This window comes from Lipotes vexillifer, unplaced genomic scaffold (genome assembly GCF_000442215.2).
Source record: "Lipotes vexillifer unplaced genomic scaffold, Lipotes_vexillifer_v1.1 scaffold207, whole genome shotgun sequence".
Classification (NCBI taxonomy): Eukaryota; Metazoa; Chordata; class Mammalia; order Artiodactyla; family Lipotidae; genus Lipotes; species Lipotes vexillifer.
Window position 1 is genome coordinate 620574 of NW_006784469.1, and position 24053 is coordinate 644626.

The 24053-nt window shown below is 36.5% G+C and overlaps 1 protein-coding gene across 1 annotated transcript in view; it reads left to right on the forward strand.

The window, feature by feature from the left end:
* Positions 1-24053, forward strand: part of DMD (dystrophin) — a 1809438-nt gene that overhangs the window by 543567 nt on the left and 1241818 nt on the right. The window contains exons 40-41 of the mRNA XM_007456856.1: positions 953-1147; positions 21530-21702. Of these exons, the coding sequence (XP_007456918.1) occupies positions 953-1147; positions 21530-21702 (368 nt within the window). The remainder of the gene's footprint in view (positions 1-952; positions 1148-21529; positions 21703-24053) is intronic.

Genomic DNA, 24053 nt, shown 5'->3' on the forward strand with positions numbered 1-24053 from the left:
GAAAGAGGCACTCCTGACCAAACAGACTCCAAACAGACTCTGAGCCCCAGATGCCCATCAGTCCTAACACTTGAATGGCAGATAGGAAAGTGTAGATGCAGGAGGAGAAGCTGGTGCTCCCTTAGATCTTCAGGCTTTCACGAGCTCTTATTAAAGTGTAAATTTCATCCTACTTATCTAGTACCTTAATAAGCAGTTTAACTTAGCAAGAATCTAGCATCAAAGAGAGGAGCTGACAGGGAGATCAGCTCGGTGCTTTGTGACCACCTAGAGGGGTGGGGTAGGGAGGGTGGGAGGGAGAGGCAAGAGGGAGGAGATATGGGGATATATGTATATGTATATGTATAGCTGGTTCACTTGTTATAAAGCAGAAACTAACACACCATTGTAAAGCAATTATGCTCCAATAAAGATGTTAAGAAAAAACCAAAGAGACAGCTGATGTCAGGAATTTGGAGGAGAAGCGTGCTTAATAGAAAGCTAGCTACCAACCAAAACCACTTTGTCCCTCTTGTACCTCAGTCAAGATTAGGGGAAGAAAGTATAGGAAAGGTTCCCTTTGGTATGAATATCATAGATGTAGACCCCTCCCATCCCACCCCATACTTAGTTTTCCAGGAAGCTTAGAATTACATTTTTAAATCCAGTTGTAAAAAGTATTCTTTTCTTAGGGTAAAACTACCCCTCTCATGATCTTACGGCTCTTGGTCTTTCAATCTTATATTCATGGTGTATTCATGTGTGTGTATCTCTTATTATAAAATGCTTCTAACACATTTTGGAAGAGAGGATATATAAATAATAAATAACCTTTTTACTAGACTTATCATCATGCATTTTTGATCTACTTTCCAGCCCTCTGTCAGCTATAATCTGGAATCTATATGAATTCAATAGAGGTCTTTTCATATTAGGAAGCTAAAAGAATTGTTCTTTTGTATATCTATACCAGCACACTGTCCATGAAGAATCAGTGATGGTGATGACTGAAGAAATGCCTTTGGAAATTTCTTATGTGCCTTCTACTTACCTGACTGAGATTCCTCATGTCTCACAAGCCCTATCAGAAGTGGAACAACTTCTCAATGCTCCTGACCTCTGTGCTAAAGATTTTGAAGATCTCTTCAAACAAGAGGAGTCTCTGAAGGTAAAAGCAAAGCACTTTCATTCAGATTTTACAAGATCATCATATTGATCATTTGCTGTACCAGAACATTTTACTTAAATGTATACCGTGAAGGCCTTCTGACTTAACACATGGAAATCTTAAAATAGTTTACAAGATGGTTAGCTTTAGAAATCTAGTGTAGAAAGAGAAACATAAAATTGAATAGGTATTTTATAATATTTAATGTTAAGAGACTTCCTAAGACAAAGGAACGCACTAAAATAATAGTTGCTTATACATTCAGGGCAGAAAGGACTCTCCAAAAAACAAGCTTTGCTAGACAAACAGTTTACTCCCAACTGATACATTACTTGTCTTTCTTTTCCCATAAAAGGGGAAATTAAATGAGGTTTTAAATTATATCTTTTGTATACAGTTTTAATATTCTTTCCACTTATAATATTCACATTCAATTTCAAAGTAGTGTCAGTATCAATACCACAACATATGGTATCTAATTGAATACAAAGCAATAAAATACTTTATTTAAAATCACCAGGCAAAAGCCTCCAACCAAATCCATCATTTTTTCAAATCACCAACTATAAGTTTATGAATTCTGATAAGACAAAACATGATGAAGAAGTAGGGTTTGAATTTTAGAGGGAAGTGTCTGAAGATAAATAAATGTAGCATCAAGAAAATGTACATAATAATGTGTGTCTCAAGATAATTTTTGTGATCATACATTTCACACTCCAAATGAAAGATAATAGTATAGCCAGAGCTTGGTATTTGCCAAAGCAAATAGCATAAGATTATAGACAGAAGATAAGTTTGCTCTCAGCAGCACCTATTAGCTAAAGTATTTTATACTCTAAATGAATCTCTTGGGATCTCATTCCATATCACATATTTGCATAACTATACAAATAGATAAAGACATTTGTTTGTCTTAGAAATCAGAGTAGCAATATCTCGAGTGATTTGAGTTTAATGTCTTACATCATATCAAATAAGCTACAAAATTATACACTAAAATAGAGTAAGGGATGCATGGATCCCTGGAACTACTCCATCATTTTGGTATGGTGCTATTTCTTATTCTCTTTGAAGTAAAAGTCAAATCGCTCATGGGTACAGTGAAGAAAAGAAAATCAACTGATAAAGGAGACATGCCAGCATACCTCTCATAATTCACATTAACTAATTTCTCATGACAGCACAGTTTGTAAGTTCATCATTGTCATTCAATATGTAAATCACTGCTAATGAGCTAATATTCATTCCTTTCCATGTTCATGGACATATAGGTCAGGAGAGCAGTAACCCTAAACTTATTAAGTTGCCAATTGAATATCTTTGTCTTCATACCTCTTACCCTGGCACACTCAGAATGATGGGCCCCTGGCTGCACTCATAGCTAATAATTTTGTTCTTTCAGATATATTTAATAGTATTAAAGCTGACACCAATTACAATGGTATTGGTTACTGTGGTTTGTAAAAAAGTATTATTATCGCAGTTTTAATTTAATTGGTTATTGAGTCCTCATTGGATGGAGTTTGGGGCATAATTCCATCTCACTCCCAGCATATCTCCTGCAGCAAGCAAACGGGCTTCCTACCTCTATGAGCTTTTTGAAGGGGGATAGTTTTGATCTCAGTCTTTTCAATGAATACGTACTTCCTCTTAAAGGCATTCATCATTGTCATTATCTAGTAGTAAAAATAGAAAAGCAGTGCATAAATTGTACAGCTGCTGGTTGAGAAGGTTTGAAATTAAATTGTGGTTGATTTTATTCCTGACAGATTTGCATGAATCAAATTACAGAACTGTAGTAGATATTGCTGTGGTTTAACATACGTATTTTTTAAGTATAATACAACACAAATAATGTGCAATAAGTTAAAATAATTACTTTCTGAACAAAATATAAATAATATAGCACATATGATTTCCATAGATGTATTGAATTCAAAAGCTACCTAATCATTTTGACAAGAACTAACCAGATAAACACCTATTTACATTGTAAATCTGCATTTAATAGCTAATACATTAGCTAAGGCATACCTAGCGATGAATGAGAAACACACACAAAAGTAATATTTATCCTTATATCAAAGCCAATATTATCAATTAGTTGCTTAATTAGGCCTTAGTTGCTCACTTAGGGATTGGCATGGATAAAGGTCAATTATTAGGACAAAAATAAGAGCATGGGTTAGAATAAGGATGACAACTATGCTTTATCTTTTGCAATAAGGAGGATCAATTTGTATATAGGGCTTAGGTACTCGATAACTTGTATTAACTAATTGATCCTCCCCGTAACTCTATGAAATATCTAAAATTATTATCCCCATTTTATAGATGAAGAAACTGAAGAAATATTAAGTAAAATAACTTGACAGAGTTGACACAGCTAGTATCGGTTGAGCAAGGATTTGAACCCAAGCCAAGTAGATTTAATCTCTGAGCTGTTAGCCCCTATTCTGTACCACCTTTCATGCAGTGGTTTCAAGGGTACTATGTTGAGCATAGCAAGGGTGAATTTGGGTAAAACATGGTAGTATACTGAGGACTGGTGTGGCCAGTTCATAGGAAAAGTGTCCTGAGTTCTAATTCTCACTGAATCTATGCCAGTTCAGAAAGATTCCATAAAAGGAAGCAAGCAACTTTCATGTGCTTGTTGGCATTACCCTTAGTGAAATTAGTCACACAGAAAAAGAAAAATATTGTATGTTATTGCTTATGTATGGAATCTAAAAAACAAAACAAATGAATGTAACAAAACAGAAGCAGACTCACAGATATAGAGAACAAACTAGTGAGTGGTTACCACTGAGGAGAGGGAAGGGGGGGAGGGACAAGATAGGGGTAGGGGATTAAAGGGTACAAACTACTATGTATAAATAAGCTACAAGGATATATTGTACAGTACAGGAAATATAGCCAATATTTTATAACTTTAAATGAAATATATTCTATAAAAATATTGAATCACTATGTTATACATCTGAAACTATTATAATAATGTAAATCAACTATACTTCAGCAAGAGAAAAAGGGAGGGAGTGAGGGAGAAAGGGAGAAAGGAGGGAAGGAAATAAAGAAGGAGAAAAGGAAGGCAGGAAGAGGAAAAGAAAGGGAAGAAAAGAAAGAAGTCAGACACGCATCATTTCAGTTGTCTCATCTAAACTGATGATATTAAAGATTCTAAACTGATGATATTAAAGATGCTCTGGTTGAGGTGGATAAAATGTTTTGTGTCTTTAGTAGCCAGGGTGGGTGACAAGAAGTGTGGACAAATGGAGAAAACTCACAGATGTTGACAGGACAGTTGGGCCCAATGTAGAGCTTAGATAAGATCAAGAAGTAAAGGCAGCCTTTGTTCAACCTCAGCAGCACTGGGGAGAGCTTGTTGTTGCTGAAAAAGCCAGAGATCGTAAAGCAAAAGTCGTTCAGTCTTCTTTGACTGGTTCAGCTTTTATGCAGGACCCTTGAGACCTAAAAGGAATTATTAGGTCAAGGCAATAATGTAAGGAGTGAGGATTCATTCATTCAAACATCTTTATTAAGCACTTCCTATATACCAGGCATTGCTCTAAGTGCTTAAAAAGCAGTAAACAAAACCGATGGACTCCATCCTCATACAGCTTTTGTTAAAGCAGAGGGAGACAGAATATAAGCAAACAATGGTGGACCGTCATAAAGACTACCATTCTTTCTGAGCGAGATAGGAGCTGTTGTAGGTTTTTGAGAAGATGACTGATGTGATCGGATTTATGCTTTAAAAAGATCACACTGGCTGCCCCACTGAGAGTAGAACTGTAGGGGATCAAGGGTAACAACAAGGAGGACAGTTGAAGAACGGATGCCAGTGGCTTGGGCTAGGGTTGTAAGGAGAGATTTTCAGATTTTGGAAATGTTTTCAGAGAGAAGATAGAAGATTTATTTCTGTGTTCACCAGAAACTGGAGCATGGGTGTATAAAAGCCCATTCTCAGCAGATTTGGGGCTCAGGAGAATTTAGGTGTCCTGTGAACTTGGTAGAAGATCACTTGAGAAATGTAAGATTTCTTTCTTCTCATTGATAACTTTGCCTTCGGTACTCCACTCTTGCTGTTGAAGCACGGGCAAAAGTGCTGGCGATGGAGATCTTATCACTCTGGTCAAAATCTTTCTCCTTTGGAATCTATTTCATCACATTTAAGCACAAATTTAATAATGTCAGTCACTTGAATGAAGACAAAACTAATGCCGTGAGCAAGCTGACTGGTTTTCTATTCTGGTATTAGGAAAGTTAGATAATAGAAGGAGGTACTGTATATGCAAATCTGAACAAAATATCTGAAGGTAAATAAAATAATTAATGTTTCTGTGTACATTGTAATACAGGGCCATGCTAGATAAAGGGTTAGATTTTTCACCAGTTTAATACTATTCCAACAAAAGAATATTGTAATTATTCTAAATTAAATAATCATGGAGCATATAAAGTATCAAAGCAAACTTTGTTTACAAATGCTTTTTGAATTCTACTTAAACTTTATAATCGAATAGTTTGGTGCATGGAAAAATATGACTTTTATTAATATGTTACCACATTGTAAGAACTGATATTTTGGACTAACATTTGGAATAATGTAATCATTTCATGATTTCTCTGAGAAAAATCAAGTTTTTCTTTTTTTTCTTTTTCTTTTTAAATTTTAATATAATTTTTATTTTATATTGGAGTATAGTTGATTTATAATGTTGTGTTACTTTCAGGTATACAGCAAAGTGATTCAGTTATACATATACATATATCCATTCTTTTTCAGGTTCTGTTCCCACACAGGTTATTAGAGAATATTGAGTAGAGTTCCCTATGCTATACCATAGTTCCTTGTTGATTACCTATTTTATATATAGTAGCATGTATATGTTCATCCCAAACTCCTAATTTATCCCTCCCCCCCACCTTTCCTCTTTGGTAATTGTGAAAGTCTGTGACTCGAAGCGGGTGAGTCTGTTTCTGTTTTGTAAATAAGTTCATTTGTATCATTTTTTTAGTTTCCACATATAAGCGATATCATATGATATTTGTCTTTTCTCTGTCTGACTTACTTCACTTAGTGTGATAATCTCTAGGTCCATCCATGTTGCTGCAAATGGCATTATTTCATTCTTTTTTATGGCTGAGTAATATTCATGTGGTATATATGTACCACATCTTCTTTATCTGTTCCTCTCTCGATGGACATTTAGGTTGCTTCCACATTTTAGCTATTTAAATAGTGCTGCAATAAACATTGGGGTGCATGCATCTTTTCAGATTATGGTTTTCTCCAGATATATGCCCTGGAGTGGGATTGCTAGATCATATGGTAGTGCTATTTTTAGTTTTTTAAGGAGCCTTCATACTGTTCTCCATAGTGGTTGTAACAATTTACACTCCCAACAACAGTGTAAGAGGGTTCCCTTTTCTCCACATTTCTCCAGCATTTATTGCCTCTAGATTTTTGATGATGGCTATTCTGACTGGTGTGAGGTGATACCTCATTGTAGTTTTGATTTGCATTTCTCTAATAATTAGTGATGTTGAACATCTTTTCATGTGCTTTTTCTCCATCTGTATGTCTTCTTTGGAGAAATGTCTATTTGGATCTTCTGCCCATTTTTTTGATTGGGTTGTTTGTTTGTTTGTTTGTTTTTATATTGAGCTGCGTGAGCTGTTTGTATATTTTGGAGATTAATCCCTTGTCAGTCGCTTCGTTTGCAAATATTTTCTCCCATTCTGTGGATTGTCTTTTCGTTTTGTTTATGGTTTCCTTTGCTGTGCAAAAGCTTTTAAGTTTAATTAGGTCCCATTTGTTACAATTTGTTAGTTTTCATTACTCTAGGAGGTGGATCCAAAAAGATATTGCTGCAGTTTACACCAAAGAGTGTTCTGCATATGTTTTCCTCTAAGAATTTTGTAGTATGTAGTCTTACGTTTAGGTCTTTAATGCATTTTGATTTTATTTTTGTGTATGGTGTTGGACAATGTTTAAGCTTTTCAACTAGCACATTTATTCAGCTATAAATATATTTGCTTTTTTCAGTTGCTTTTATGATTTGGAATTTATTTGATTTGCTATTTATTTGCTTGATTGATTTGCTATTTATATTTTTGAAGTACTTTACAAATATTAATCTATTTCCTATAATTGAAATCATACTTAAATCATTAATATAGTACCTCAATTTTCACTTCTCTTATAGTGAAGAGATTATAGATATTTACTGCATTATAATTCATATTTATATGTACTTTGATAGTTTCCCTTTATGTTTTCTACATGTCTCTCTTTTATAGGAAATTATTCATTCTTTTCTCCCAGCCATTATTTTATCAGGCCCATCAGTTGTCCTATTTTGACCCCCATGCTGCAGTTTACTCCCATCTTTGCTAAAATGTACTTTAAGGACTCACTCCGCCTCCTTCCATTTTCCTAGCAAGACTATTTTGATAATTCGCGTCCTATAAATTCTGGAAGTCAGAAACTTCCATGTTAAAACTTACAATTCATGATGCTCGTTGAAATTTTGCGGTTGCAATTAAGTTGTGTGGAGGTTTTCCTTTTATTCATGAACTATTCAAGCTGTTCTTTGACCAATTATGATGTCATTTTTTTGATCTGTGATATATAATTACTGATTTGTTACTTAGGTAAGGACAGTGAATCATCCTATGGAGAATGTTTCCACCAAAGTATATAGTTGTATTTAGGAAATAATTTTGACATGTGGCCATTAACAATGCAGGGGGAAAAAAATCGAAAGGACACCTTACCATAGAGCCACTAAATATAACTTTTAAAAAATTTCTTTAGAAGCTCAGAAAAAATTAATTAATAAGTACTTTAATGCCTTTTGATTGAACACCCTTCCCAATTTGATATGTCATTAATGTAGTGCCTGGTAACTAGATGAGGCATAAAGTGGATAAGAATTAGATTTATGTATGATGTTGCCTTCATCTGTCAGATAAAGACAAATTCCAGAGAGTGAAAATGAACTGGAGTTTGAGTCTTTGGTGCTCCAATTTCTCTTTCTCAGGTTTAAGATAGATCTACTCCCCAGTGGCTGCTGTCACAACAGCTACTAATGGGTTTCTCTAATCCTTTTTTTCTTAGAAATGAAAGTTGTGTGCTCCTCTGTTAGCCAAGTTACAAAGGGTCTCAAGGCATTTTTGTTAACTAAAACTGCCTAAAGCTATTATTTCCGCCTTCTTAAAATGTGAAAGCAATCATGCAGGATTTTATAACTCTTAAAACACACATACGTGCATTTAAGTGTATGTGTATCCATTTAACTGCAGAGCTACATTTATTAAGATGGTGATACTGAGTCAGCAACAGCAAAAGATACAATTTTTACCGTTTGCAGTGGTTTGCAAATGAGCCACGTACTCCTTTTGACTTTTTCCCTCTGGTGACCAACATCCATCATACACATAACCACTAGGAAGAAAAAATATCTTGTTTGTGTTGTTCACCACTATATCTCCAACTCCTAGGACGGTACCTACCACAAATAGGCACTCAGTGGACATCTGTTGAATGAATGGATGACAGTCTGGTAAATCTAGGTATGAAGTCTGTGATTGAAGAGGACAGAACAAGGCTAATCTACTAGTTCCAAGAATAAAAACTGATTTTTTTAATTTAAAAAAAGAAACAAAATTAGTCTCTTTTACATTATTTCCTAACTCATTGAATTAAATCATCCATATGTATGAATTCTAACAAACTAAGCATATATACCAGCATGGAGAAATTTGCTCTAGGTTTGTACACGCTGAATTTTAAACCAATCATTTATGAAAGTGTGTGGTAAGAAACCCACAAATAATTAAAATATTAGTAATATTTTTCCCAATCACTTGGCTTGCATTATATGGTTATGGCAAAAATAGGCTAGAGTGGTTGGCAAGGCACTGGATTTGAACATGAAAGTCTTAAATTTAGACACCGAATCTGACTCTTAATAGTTGTGTCCTGGGCAAGCCACATAAAATTTCTATGTCTCAGTGTTTTTAACTTTGAAATTAGATCAATGATAATACCTGTCCCAGCCTACTCAGCAGTAATATTGTGAAGATAAAGTGAAATCATGTAGGATTATATAGAAAAATTCTTGTAAAAAATGTATAATTATATAAATTTCCAATTTTGCAAAACCCATATTACTTCATCATATATCCAAAGTCTTAAAAATTATTGTAAATTAAATTTCCATGTAAATAATACTGCAAACAAATTGCCTCTAAGAATGTGGTGAGGGCTTCCCTGGTGGTGCAGTGGTTAAGAATCTGCCTGCCAATGCAGGGGACATGGGTTCGAGCCCTGGTCCGGGAAGATCCCACATGCTGTGGAGCAACTAAGCCCGTGTGCCACAACTACTGACCCTGCGCTCTAGAGCCTGTGAGCCACAACTACTGAGCTCACATGCCACAACTACTGAAGCCCGCATGCCTAGAGCCCGTGCTCCGCAACAAGAGAAGCCACTGCAATGAGAAGCCCGCACGCAGCAACAAAGACCCAACACAGCCAAAAATAAATAAATAAAATAAATAAATTTTAAAAAATGTGGTGAAACATAAAATTGCATACTTAAATGTAAAAAAAACTTTAAGTAAAATGTTAATAATAGCATAAAATATACATAAAGTTATTTCCAGATTTGGCAAGTAGCCTAAAGGTTAAAAAAAAAAAGTTTAAAGTTAAAAAAAAAGTAAAAGAAGAGAACGCACATAGGCTAAACAACATTTGCTTTTGACAAAAACTTTGGTTAGAGAATCTTACTTACTTTCACTCATATTTACTATATTTCCAAAGCTAAGTATTACTTATTCAGGGGTAAAATTTTTCATTCTTCTGTTAATTTTAGGTGCCAAATGAATAGCTCATTTTTTTAATATTTCTCTTGAGGATGCAGGCTCTAAATTGTTCCATGTTTCCATGCTCCATGGCTTTTAACAAGAATAGGATGCTATTTTTTAGTTTGTTGTTGTCATTATTGTTTTATGTGGAGTTTTATTTTTCATTGAAATATGTTGAATTCATTTTTTTCCCTAATTCTATGTCAGTAATTTAGAATCCTTTGTTCTGAGTTCAGAACCATGACTTAAACTATTTAAAAGCATTGAAGCTCTAAGTGAAGGATACTTTAATCAATAGTGTTTTTTTTTTCCCTTGGAATTATGAGACTTATTTTTGTTATTTATTTTGTTGTTTTTCTTTTGCCATTTAAAAAAGCTGATCTGGGGCTTCCCTGGTGGCGCAGTGGTTGAGAGCCCGCCTGCCGATGCAGGGGACACGGGTTCGTGCCCCGGTCCGGGAAGCCCCCACAGGCCGCAGAGCGGCTGGGCCCGTGAGCCATGGCCGCTGAGCCTGTGCGTCCGGAGCCTGTGCTCCGCAACGGGAGAGGCCACAACAGTGAGAGGCCCGCGTACCGCAAAAAAAAATAAAAAAATAAAAAAAAACTAAAAAAAAAAATTTTTTTTTTTTTTTCCAGGCATTATTTTTTCCTTAAAAAAAAAAAAAAAAAAAAAAAAAAAAAAAAAGCTGATCTGTATCAATTTTCTTGCTTAAAATGGTAGTCATGAGCATGTTGATACTTTAATAACATTCAGTTGAACCTTATGAATTGGCATTATGTGGGTCAAAATGTTCAAACATTGGCAATTGCATATAGTTCAATCTAATACAATGACTTTTACCCGTCTGCTTGTTTCTGAATCCTAATGCATGTAATTAAACAGTCAAGGAAAAAATCAAGAACTATGTATTGTAAATCACTTTAATTAATGGATACCAACTACTACAAATTCCCAAATTGAGTTTTCCAAACCTGAGGCAAAAGGATGTTCTCACCATTAGGGAAATCTCTGGGGTTTCCAAAAAGATAAAGAAAGGAGGAAGAGTGTTAAGATCCCTATCCTAAAAAAACATTTGTTAACATGTTTTGTTTTGTCGTTTGTTGGTTTTCTTTAATTTGTGCATTTAGGTTCAGAACAATTACATGAAACAGTAGTGGTTTTGCTTTTCTATCCCAAATGTAAAACACTGTGATAGAAAGCATGTTCTCCCAGTGTCAACAGCGTTAATCATTTATAAAATGGGCAAAATATTACCAAATATGTTTCCTTTTTTTTTTCCAAAATAGTGTACTGTCATTTGTATTAATTTGTACAGACTTAATTACACTCAGTTGTGTATAGTAGTTATCTGTAAACTTGCTTGATCACACATGCTAGATTTTCCATTCTTTATCAGAATAATAAGATGCTCATGATTGTATATTTAAATAGGATAAAATAGTATAAAGTGAAAAGAAGAAAGAAAAGCATCCTGTCCACATTTTTCAATCCCCTTCCTCAGTGGTAATCAGTTTTTCAGGTCTCCCTGGATTACTGTATTGCCGTCCGTAGAATTTTTCTTCATAAAATCTATCTGCCCCTCCTTTGCTCCTTTGCAGTTACACAAGACTTAAAAGCATGTCCTGGTTCTAGAAACATAGAATACCGTATATCTAATTTTGAATGATGAGAAAAGCATTTGCTTCTACACAATTCTCCTTTGCTATGTGCAAGAGCCGATTTTTCTATCAAGATTTTTTTGTAAAATGATTTTGACAATGTGCACAACATAATGCAAAATGTACCTATCACAAAAGGATTTATGAAATCATTTTTCGTTTAGTTGGTGCTGACGGCTAGGATTGTTGTCTTTGGGGAACAGTTGGAACAGTGAAGTGCAGGTTTTGCATTTTTCTTTTTGTTCTCATTGGTGCTTTGTGACATCTGGGGAACTAGGCATAATTCTAAATGAAGGACTGTGTTGTTAGGTATCTGAGGTACTGTGAGGTAACCATGGAGAAACTTGGCCAGGAAATACAGATGGACTGTTATTCCACTATTTACTCTAACAGCTAAATAACCAGTAAAAGTAAAATAGAATAAACAGGGAGATGACTGAAGCACGCACAACATCTGTTCAGGCCTGAATGCATGTCTCCAACAGTTCAAGAACAATGTAACAAACCTTAAAGGTTCAGTGGTTCCATTCAAATTGATTTTCATAAGCAAGTTAAGATTCAGAGCTTCAACTCAACTTTTCACTTCAAATTAACACATATGTATTGAGCCTCGAATACTATGTTTAACTCTCTAAAAGAGAAATAGAAGATGTGATCCCTGTGCTCTGGTAATTTGTAACATTAATTGAATACACGTGTCAGAGTTACACAAACAAGTTAGAAAGTAATAAAAGTAAGAGAGACATAATATAGCCAAAATACATAGTATAAGGCATGAGTGTAACTGAATTTATGAAGAGGAGAAAGCAATGTAGAAAGCAGAAACTGAGAATAATTTTATAGAAGAAAAAACCTTTGAAATATTCATGCTTTGACTATAAGTGGCATTTGGCTGCTACTGATTTATTATGTGCCAGGACCCATTCTAAATTCTTTACTTGTGGTAGCTTGTATGGTCACCACAGAAACCCTATTAGGAAAGCACTGTTATTATACCCATATTCAGAACTATCCAAGCTGGAGATGATGGTTTGGATCAGAGTGGCGGGGGGTTTAAGTTCTGAATACATTCTCAAGGTAGAGCCTATAGGATTTGGTGGCCAGTTGCATGTGGGTTGGTAGAGAGAGGATTCAAAGATAACACTAAGAATTTTGGCACGAACAACTGGGACAATGGAGCTGCCATTAACTGTATCATGCAGAAAACGGCAGGTGTATCAGGTTAGGGTGCAAGGTTGAGTGTAAGTTTAGTTTTGATGTGTTAAGTCTAAGATGTTTATTACACATCCATGTGGATATCAAGAGACATATTGGATATACTGGATATATATAAGTCAAAGTTCAGGAGATCATCTCAATTAGAGATATAAATTTAGGAATCATTCTTTAGTTCTTCTTCCACACTTGCAAAATATGGGTTTTTCTGATGTTCCTTTCCCAGCCCTCTTTCCTCTAACCCCGCCTCTGTGGACAATCTCAGCCACTCCCACAATCTAAATATCACCTTGATACAACTGGATCTTATTGGTGGAGGTGGAAAACGGGATAGACAAGATGTCAAGATGGTTCTATAGATTCACTAATAGTGTCCAATAGTGGGCATCAGCAGATGTAGGGAGTCAGCCATTGAATGATCGACTCGGCTAAAAGCTACAGCAAAGTGCTTGTGAGCTAACAGAAAAAGGAGGACTTTGTCTTTCCGCCTCACTGTTTTATCCCCAGTACCTAGACTGTATCTGGCACATGGTAGGTTTTCAACAGATATTTGTTGCGTTAATGAATGAAGACAGAGCTATAGCTCTCAGAGCAGTGGAGAGAAACCTGAGGCCTAGCAGAACTTGGTAGGACTACAGAGACCAGGGCTGTGTGGTGAAGGCTATGCTTAACAGTACTGAATGGTGCAGAGGTGGGAGAAGATGTGATGAAGAAGCTTTTAGTGAAGCAAATAGAAATTTTCTTCGAGAAGTAAATATGTATAACTGATTCACTTTGTTATATAGCAGAAACTAACACACCATTGTAAAGCAATTATACTCCAATAAAGATGTAAAAAAAAAAAGAAGTAAATATGGTTAAAAAAATGTGAATTATAGGTGTTTATAGCCATCTGCTCACATGAGTCATTTTGGGACATAAAAGCTGAAGAATCACTAGAAAGCAATTTTACAGTTTTTAAATGAAATTCAATATACTTCAAGCCAGAATATAATTGAAACATGGAAGTCAGTTTTGGGGGAAAATACACTTAGACAATTTCATATTATTTTATATTTTAGCTTATTTTGTTATATATCTGAAACTATATTGTTTCAATTTTAAGATAGCTTTTCTTTTCTTATGGAAACACTTTTACTAAGGGAGCACTTGCAAAATTTGAAGTAAATATTTTATAAATAATTTCTAAATATTTTGTTACAAACTTTAAAATAGAAGACAGAATTTCAGATTACAGTTTGTATACACATCCTATGATCGACCTATTATTTCAAATCTTACCTCAGTAAGAGTTTTAAACTTAGGAACCTGTGTTTGAGCTTGCTTCTTGGTATAAAACAGGACTAAGGATACCTATAGGTTATAGATTACAGAGAAGGCACAATAGCAATATGCTATTTTAAATAGCACTTTTAGAAACAGAAATCATATAGGCACTTTCCAGAGTAATTATAAAACAACTTGAAGTAAGTAAGAAAAGACATTAAAAATTCATTAAGTTCTTGTTTAAGTTTATTTTCATCAGAAGTGATTAATAATACATTCAATTTTTCAGATATCACTGTCTCCTACTCCAGCCCCGTTCACTTTCTACAGTATCTAGTTTGACATTCATATAAATAGATTTACCATTTAGGTGGGTAAAGGCATGCTCTATAGTGGAACATTCTGACAGCAAGGGAGTAGTTGTTGCTTTACATTAAAAGGAAGAAAAACTGAGCAGCAGAAATATGCCCCTTATGATAGAGAACAGAGCCTAGTTAAGAGTTACTTGAGACCTTTATCTCAGCCTGATTAGTTGGCAAACAGGTGCCTTGTTTGGTTCCCTAGATCAATTGTCTGTAGTCTTAGTCTCTCTTTTTTAGCTCATTAAAGACAGTTATTACATAATATTTGAATCAACAAAGTACTTATAGGTTCAAATTGTTTGTGTTATGAATCCCTTAAAAAACTGATTCTCTTCTTAAAGGGAAACCCACATTTCTTAATATTATTTATCTCAAAGCTGAGGCCTATATTACTATGACTGTGTTATCAATGAGCTCTTCTTTAAACAACAGGCTTTTCACCTCTAAATGTGAGTTAAAGCAGTATAGTTCATAGTCTTCTGTTTTCCCTTATTGTACATATCTGGACTTCATCTTTCAGTTGTGAAAGTTGCTTCACTATCAAAATTTTCTCAATTAAAAGTGTATAGGGCTTCCCTGGTGGCGCAGTGGTTGAGAGTCCGCCTGCCGATGCAGGGGACACGGGTTCGTGCCCGGGTCCAGGAGGATCCCACATGCTGCGGAGTGGCTGGGCCCGTGAGCCATGGCCGCTGAGCCTGCGCGTCTGGAGCCTGTGCTCCGCAACGGGAGAGGCCACAACAGTTAGAGGCCCGCGTACCGCAAAAAAAAAAAAAAAAAGTGTATAACTAAGGGTAACTTATTTGATTCTGTGAACCAGAGTGGAAAGGATGCTATTTTGAAATATCAAGGACTTAAATTATATAGACTCATGTATGCGTGCCTTCCAGAAATTGAAATTTCCATTTCCAGGAAGAGTGACTGACAAATAAACATCTCACAGAATTGAAATGGGGAGTGGGGAGGTCATTTCATAGGTGCATGTCAACATCAGGAAGGAAGTTGACTAAAAAGTGTGTGCTTCCTCATTTTGCCATCATATTTTCAGGTAAGGTAAGGAACTATTTCAGGGAGAGAAATGGAAATAATATACTCTGTAATGATCCTAGGGATTTTTCTATCACCATAGCAACTACAGTGACTATGGTTTCATTTTCAGAGGGTCAGAAACTATAAAGATCACTTATTTCTAGACAAACTAAAATAGTAAAAAGCTATAAAAGATCTCATCTCTGACTTTAAACTATGGAAACTGCTACAGAATTTTCTTTGGTGCATATACCATTTTTCTGTGTGCATTGCCTCAGGGACAAGAGTATGTGTAGGGACTTTAAAAAGGATTTCCTGGACTCCAGCCAATTTTGGCAGCATTCTCTGAGAATGCACCAGGGAACTATTATCTAGGTATCCAGGAAGTATGACATCTCCTGCCCCAGTTTTTGCTTTTTGCTTTTCTCATTTAAGATAGAAAGTTTTCTTGCCTTTACAACATGCTGCCCAGAATTGCTAAAACTGTTTATAACTTGATTCTGAGCAATTCCATCACTCTCCAGAGAACTGGGAACTCTCCAGAGATTTGGATTAAAATCAGGAAGCTTTGAAAACTCAAATCATCAGAGAGAGACTATATATTCTCTCACACACACCCCGCATGAAAGCCATGAATGGATTACTTTTAGACCAGTGGGGAAGATCCTCCTTCCCTTCTCTTGAATTTTACCCCTTTAGGAAATTACAGCTATTCATTTTAAGTGTTTGGGCTCCCAACACATGGACAAATGGGGCTGGTTGCCCCAGTGTGAATTTCAGTAATCAGCATGTCAGTCAGCTGGATGCTTGGTATCAAGTGGAGCACTTGTCAGAGTTCTGGAATTTTGCCCTTGGGCTGGCAGCCTCGTTAACATGGAGTCCATGACTCACATCAACAGGATTTGAGCCAGTGCAAGCACTGGCAAAGGTCATTTTGTCAGGCTGTCCAGGTCAGCAGAGTTAACAGAAGCAGAAAATAAGTCATGTTTGTGCACCTGACCTAATCCAGCTAGTGGGGTAGCCCTAAATATTCCACCCAAGACTCTAGTCTCAGAGCCATCAGGAGATGGTAATGAAATTTTGCCAGGTGGATAAAAGAAAGAACTAATATAAGAGGTTTGCTTGAGTGAAGGGACTTCTAGGACATTGATAACATATACAAGATCCATTCTGTCTTTTTAAAAATTTTTGTTATATTCTCAGTTTTGTTTTTATTTGTAGTAAACTTTTCCTCCATAAAGAAGTGTCTTATGTCAAATAAAGCAAACCATAGTGTAGTACTAAGCTATTTTCAATTTTGTAGTGAAAGAGGTTGACAGTGGAAGACAGTCTTCTCTGTCCAGATTTACATTTCCATACTTTCAATATGCTGAGATTGCTCTTGATAAGATCACCAGTCACCTCCTAAATATCCACAGTTGACTTTTTACTCCTGTTCCTAGATGCATTTGACTTGTTGGTGGCTCCCTCCCTCCCTCCTTCCTGATATTCATTCTCCCTTTAGTTTTAAAATATTTTACTCTTCTGGTTCTTCTCCAAGGTCTGATGAGATCTACTCTTCAGACATATTCATCTCCAACCTCGACCTCTGCTTTCCATAAAGGGTCATCGTTAGGCAAATTTTCTTCTCACGCTTTCACTCTAACAAAAGTTTCTGAGCAATTTGACCATCTCTCCTGTAATGAAACAACACCTACTATATTCCACTGACTAGCAATTCTGTAACACTGGCAGAAGACAATTTTAACCTGCATTTCTCCAGATAAGGAATCTCACAGGATATTTCTGTGTTGGCATGCCTTCCTTTCTCTCACATGGTAATACTTGTTAGATACATATTCTGACCACAGAGTTAAATTGAGTTGCTTAACAAAAAAATAATAAAACCTTCTAATCGCAAGGTGTTCATGGGCTTGAAGACAACACCTTGGAATTTTATAAACAATCTCTCTCTCTCTCTTTCTCTCTCTCTCTCTCTCTCTCTCTCTCGCTGAAATTCACTCACATCACCCATAACCATTGTGTCTAGCTGATTTGAAGACCTGGGCACACAGCTGCTTTCCTCAGGGTCCCATTGTAAGCACTGACTTTTGCCCCTTACAACCGACATTATCTATATCCTCACAAGATTCTATAGATTAATCTTCCCCCAAGACAAGTCCTCATGTACCACAGTCATAAAGTCTTAGAATGAGGCAGGAAAGCTCCCTAAGATCTACCCATGACTTCTCTCCTGCTGCCCAAAGGAGTTTGCTTTAGAGCCAACCTGGGAAGCTGCAGGCTTAGCAACAGGCACCCCGTATCTGCCTAGTCTCCATCTCACACATGGTTGAACCACCCCAATTTTGCCTGCAAGTCAGCAAATATGTTCATTTTATTGATACCTGTTAAGTTTTTATATTTATACAGTTCACCCTTGAACAACATGGGTTTGAACTTCATGGATCCACTTACATGTGGATATTTTTCCACAGTAAATACTACAGTGCTATACAATCCATGGTTGGGTGAATCCGCGGATGCGGAGGAACCACAGATGTGGAGGGCCAACTGTAAATTATACAGATTAACCCTTATTTTATTCAAGGGTCAACTGTATTTATTTATCCTGACAGGAAGCATGTGATCTCTGGGTCAGAGAACATCTCACTAATTACTCAAATCCCCATGAGACGTGCAGTGAGGGGGGTCAGATGTACAAGAGAGAAACCCCAACATTATAAACATTAGAGCTTATATAAAGGATTTGGCACATCTGATAGAGACAGACAGACAGAAAGACAGACATGGAGGGACTTGGGTGGGTGAGGGGAGAGAGAGGCGGGAAGAGAGAGACAGAGAGAGACCTTTGCTCTGGAATGTAAACACATCCTCTCCAGAGAGAGGGGAAGGTCTAGGTCTGTTATCCTCAGAATGTAAGTTGGAATGTAAGCAAAGGGATCCAAGAAAGATAAGCTTCTGAGTCTCCCTGGAAAAATGCACTAATCTAAACACCAAGGTATGTTTGCTATTCAATTATCCTCTAACCCAGATGCCAATGTTCTTTGCTCAGAAAGGCCAGACCGTGTGGAAATGTGAGAATACGTATGGCCCAACGATATTTGCCATCTCATTCATATTCTCAAAGTCTGTTGCCAACTGCCTATTGAATGTCTATTGTCTGACAACCCAAAGGCTTCATAATATGTGTCCAGAAGGAAATCATCTGTTACACACACACACACACACACACACAAATGCATGTGCACACAGAACCTGTTCATCCATCTGAAATCCTTTTACTCAGATATCAGTATTCATCCGGATGCTCAGGCAAGAAACCTGGGAGTTATTCAAGTCTTTCCTCTTCTTCACCCAACAAACAGTCACTGAATTCTGCCAAGTTTCCTTCCTAAACAACTTTCTTAATTCAACTCAATTATGAAGGACAACTAGATATTTGATTACATTAATAACACTTTAAAGTTTTTAGATGTAGGATATGGTATTATGTGTACTTTCCTTGAAAACAATTCACGTATATTGGAAACATGCTGAAGTATTTATGGATAATATATCAATTTGTTTCAAAATAATCCAGTTGAGGAGGTGAATGAGTGGAAATATAATGAAACAAAATTGTCCATGGTTTCATAAGTGTTGGCACTGGATAATGGGCTCATGGGGGCTGTTTGTACTACTTTCCTTTTTTCCTTTTCTGCCTTTGTATATATTTGAAATTAATACACACACACACACACACACACACACACACACACACGTCATGGTTCCCCACTGTCTACTGAATTACATGCAGTATTTTAAAGCACATTATTAATCATCTCCAGCTTCTGTTTTCTGACCCATCTTCCCTGATCCTGTACATTTCTGAAATGTCAGTCGTATACAGCTACTCATGTTCCCTGTCTTTGCATGTGTGTTACCTACTAAGTATGATGTCCTTTCCACTTCAGCTACTCAGCTGTGTTTACCCCAAATTGCACTTTCTTTATGAGCCCTTTTCTTGGCTTGTGACCATATATGATATATGATTCATTCCTTTTCTGAACTTTGAGAAAAGATTTGGTACCACTTAGACCACTCATCAAATAATTTCTCATCATTTAACTGGGACTTCTAAACTATAATTGTTTCCTTCAGTTTCCAAACCACATCCTCCCTTACTACCTCAATGAGATCAATTTAAAACTTCTTCGAAACAAATAAAACTGTGCTTCACCTACCTTTGCTTTCTCTGTATTGGTCCTGAAAGAGCTCAATAAATGTTTACTCAATTGACTTGTCTTTGACAAGTCAGATGAGCAAAATAACCAAATTCACATTTGTAAGACTAGACAAATATGTAAGTTTTTAGCATTTTTTGAACATTAATATTTTAAAAGATTTTTATTACTTAATGGCATTGTGTATTTTCCCCTTAAATATAATCTAGACTTTAAAATTATGGAGTTAAATTTTGAGATACTTTCACTTATTCAACACAAATGCACTGGGTACCTACCATGTGCCAGGCACAGGTTTGAGCTCTGGAAACCCAATAGAGAGCAAGACAGATAACGTCCCTGCACTCATAGGATCTAGTCTAGTGATGTAGAGAAACCAGTAGTTGTGTAATTTCATGTTAGTCATAAGTGCCATGAAGAAAAATGAACAATACAGGGAATACAGAGCAGTTGGGGCTGCTACTTAAAATGGAACAGTAGATAAGGCTCTTCTGAGATGAGAAGGAAGTGAGGAAAACAGCCATATAAGTGTCTTGGAGGGAAAGAGCATTTTTGGCAGAGAGGACAGAAAAAGCAGAATAAGGAAAAAATAAGATTATAATGTCAGGCAGCGTACAGACAAGCTATGTAGAGATTTGTAGGCCATGATAAAGACTATGGGTTAGGAATTCCCTGGCGGTCCAGTGGTTAGGACTCGTCGCTTCCACTGCTGGGCGCGGGTTCAATCCCTAGTTGGGGAACTAAGATCCCACGAGTCGGGCATCTGGGCCAAAAAAAAAAAAAGACTATGGGTTTGATGAGGAGCCATTGGAGGGTTTTGAGAAGAGAATTAATATGATTTGATTTATGTTTTATAAGAATTTCTTTGGCTGTTGTGTGGAGAATTGACTGGGAGAGGGGCAAGACTGGAAGCAGGAGGATCATTTAGGTTGCTATTGTGATAATCTAGGTGAGATATAAGGATAACTTATATCATCAGAGCAATAGCAAGGGAGATAACGAGAAGTGGTCAAATTCTGGACATGTTCTAGAAGTAGAGCCAACAAGATTGTCCAACAATTTGAATACTGGAGATTAAAAAAGAAATGCCAAGGATGATTGCAAGATTGTCAGCCTGAATAACTATCAATTGATATGTCATTTACCAAAGGAGAGAAAACCATGGGAAGAGAAGGATACGGGGATGCAGTTCAGAATGTGGTTATGCTAAGGTTGAGATACTCATGAGACATCCAAGTGTCAAGAAAGTACCTAGATATGTGAGTCTGGATTTCAGACTTGAGGTCAGGGCTGGAGATGTAAGTTTGAGAGTCATTGTCATATAGAGATTATTTACAGTCATGGGACCAAATAAGAGGTAATATAGATAGACAAGGAAAGGTGTCAGAACTAAGCTAGAGCACTCCAATATTAAGAGATTAGTAAGATGGGAAGGATTCTGTAAAGCAGACTCAGAAGCAGTGGACAAGAAGGTGGAGGAAAAACCAGAAAAATTCAGGTTACAGAAGTCAAATGAAGATAAAGTTTTAAGATGGAGGGAGTTGAGTGATCACCTGTATCAAGATGAGGACTGTGAATTATCCATTGAAGTTGGGCATGTTGAAATCACTGGGCTTCAAGGCTAATGACTTTTAAAAGTCAATAGATTAACAATGCAAGGCCATTAGTTACTTTGGGGGTTGATAAATTTCCTTTCTTCTCTTTCCATAGACAGCTGAATCATTTTTGACTTGCTTTAAAATTTCAATATTACAGAATATAAAAGACAGCCTGAAACAAATCTCAGGTCGGATTGACGTTATTCACAGTAAGAAGGCAGCAGCATTGCAAAGTGCCACACCGGTGGAAAAGGCGAGGCTACAGGAAGCTCTCTCTCGGCTCGATTTCCAATGGGGAAGAGTTAACAAAATGTGCAAGGACCGACAAGGGTAGGTACCACTTTCCTTTTACTAAATGATTATACCTGTCTCCCAGGAATTCTAGAGTTCATTTCAGTGTTCTCCATGGAAAAAAGAGAAGTAGGGAAGAAGAGAGGGAGAAGTATTACTTTCACTGGAAAAAGGTAAGTGGAGTAAGAACAAATAATGATGAACAGTTCAGACTAATGAGCTGAATTCAACAAATTTTTCTGTACTGAAGTTAGTATTACGTTGGAGCACTATAATATCCTCTAAAATTTCAGGTAATTTCAAAACCCATCTGGTCATTAAATTGAGGTGATTTAAATAATTGTACAATATAAATTGTATACCTTTGGTCAAATCTGTATCCTATAGATTTATAACCATTTGATATACTTAGATTAATATATTGGAAATATAAGCTGGCAACACAAAGTTGATTTTCGTGTGTTGTTTCTGTTTTGAAGGTGATCCTTTACATTTTGAAGTCCCCCCACTTTTTTGCTACAAGGAATTTGTTGATTTAAAATAATTAATTTTTAGTGCTTCCCTTAATTAAAATATCCAACTGTTGACCAGATTTTTAAAAGTCACATACATTTCTTAGCCTCATACTACAAGAAGGTACTGTTTTCTCTTCCAGTTTTAGGTTAAAAGGAATAAAGTTGTAATGGCTTAAAACAGTTGATTTCAAAGATTTGTTCAAGACCATCTTCTTCATTATTCTCAGAGGAAATCAAATCATTTTTAATAATTACAAAGAACCTCCTTAATATCTCTCAGATCTGTCCATTTCTTGCCATCTTTACTTCTATTTTTGTTCTTCATTTACTGCATTAGATTCCTAAATCAATACTTCTCAGTTGTCTCCAGTGATCATCCCTACTTTGTTCCCAATTATCTTCCATCCAGAACTGTTTTTCTGAAGTGTAAGAAAACTTACATTCCCTTTAGAATAAAGTGCAAACTTATTAATTGGGGATATAAGGCTTTCACATGACCCCTGCTCCTCTGGTCAGCCTCACTGTTTATCAATTCCTGCCTGCCCTACAACCCCTCCAAATTCTGCTCTATCAAGATTAAATTGATTTAAAGATTCACAGATGTTTTCTGCCCTCTCTGGCCTACCTGCCCTTCAAGTCTCATGTGAGATGTTATTTCCTTCTTAAAATCCTAAAAATATTAGTTGATCATAGAAAGTTAGATATTATTCTAACATTAATAGAATATAATATCAACATACTATTTATGTATTTGCAGATGTCACCAGACTTGGTGGCTACTCTGTACAGTACCTGCTCCAAAGTGACCTATTCCTAGAATTTACTACATAGCAATTGATTTTATTGATTGATTGAATTTTTCCTTTTATGCCTCCTGCACAAGCTCCTGAGAGACAAAAGCTGTGTTTTATTTTGTGTGGTATGCTCAGGATTAAGGTAGTCTTGAGCATGAAGTGGATGTTCGGTGTGTATGGACTGAAGCCTCCTGCAAGAAGCCTGAGAATATTTTTCCCTGGATGGTCCAGTAGTTCTATCTCAACTTACTGGAAAACAGTGGGCCCTCGGGTATCCAAAGCCATTCTTGATAAAGGGAAAGAAACTCAGCAACCCTATGTATATACTGCAAAAGACAAACTCATATTGCCATCATGGTACACCTCTCAGTAGCCCACATTGAGTCAAAATGAGCTTTTACAAGTTTCTCCAATGAGGTCAGTTTTATCACTGTCTTTTGGGGTGCTCATTCCACTTTGGGGATGTTTTTGTCTTTGTTGTCTTCTCTCAGTGTTTTCTTCCAGCCATCCAAGGCCACCAACACTATCCCTTAAGAACCTTGCAGGGTTCTTGGGTAGCCAGTGGTTACTGTGCTTCTATAGACACCTCCCATTCTTGCATGAAAGCAGAGGTGAAACTTTCTGCTTTCTGAGACTTCTCCCCCACTTTATGTCATCTTTGGTCAGTGAGCTGGGTATTCCCTTCTGGCAGTCATACAACTCTTTCCTTTTCAGTTCACCTTCAACCATAGTCTTTAAAAGAAGCAGAAGACTAATGCCATTCCACAGAGAGAGAAAGCTGAGTTCTTACCCCACATCTGGGTGGGGTCTTTCCTGAATTCTCACCCCATGTCTGGGTGGGGTATTTCCTGTGTCTGGCAAGAGATAGTATGTCACTAACGCCAGTAGACTCACTCTTTTCTTATCCAGATTCTGGAAAAGTATCCTAATTTTTCTCTAACTGGGTTCCTCTAGGAATTGGTCAGGAGCTGCTAAATTTCCTGTGACTTTTAGTCTAGTCTCAAGTAAAACTGTTTTAAGTTATTGCTTGTGAGCACAGACACTAGAGTTCAACTTGTTTTGGAATCCTGGCTTTCCTGCT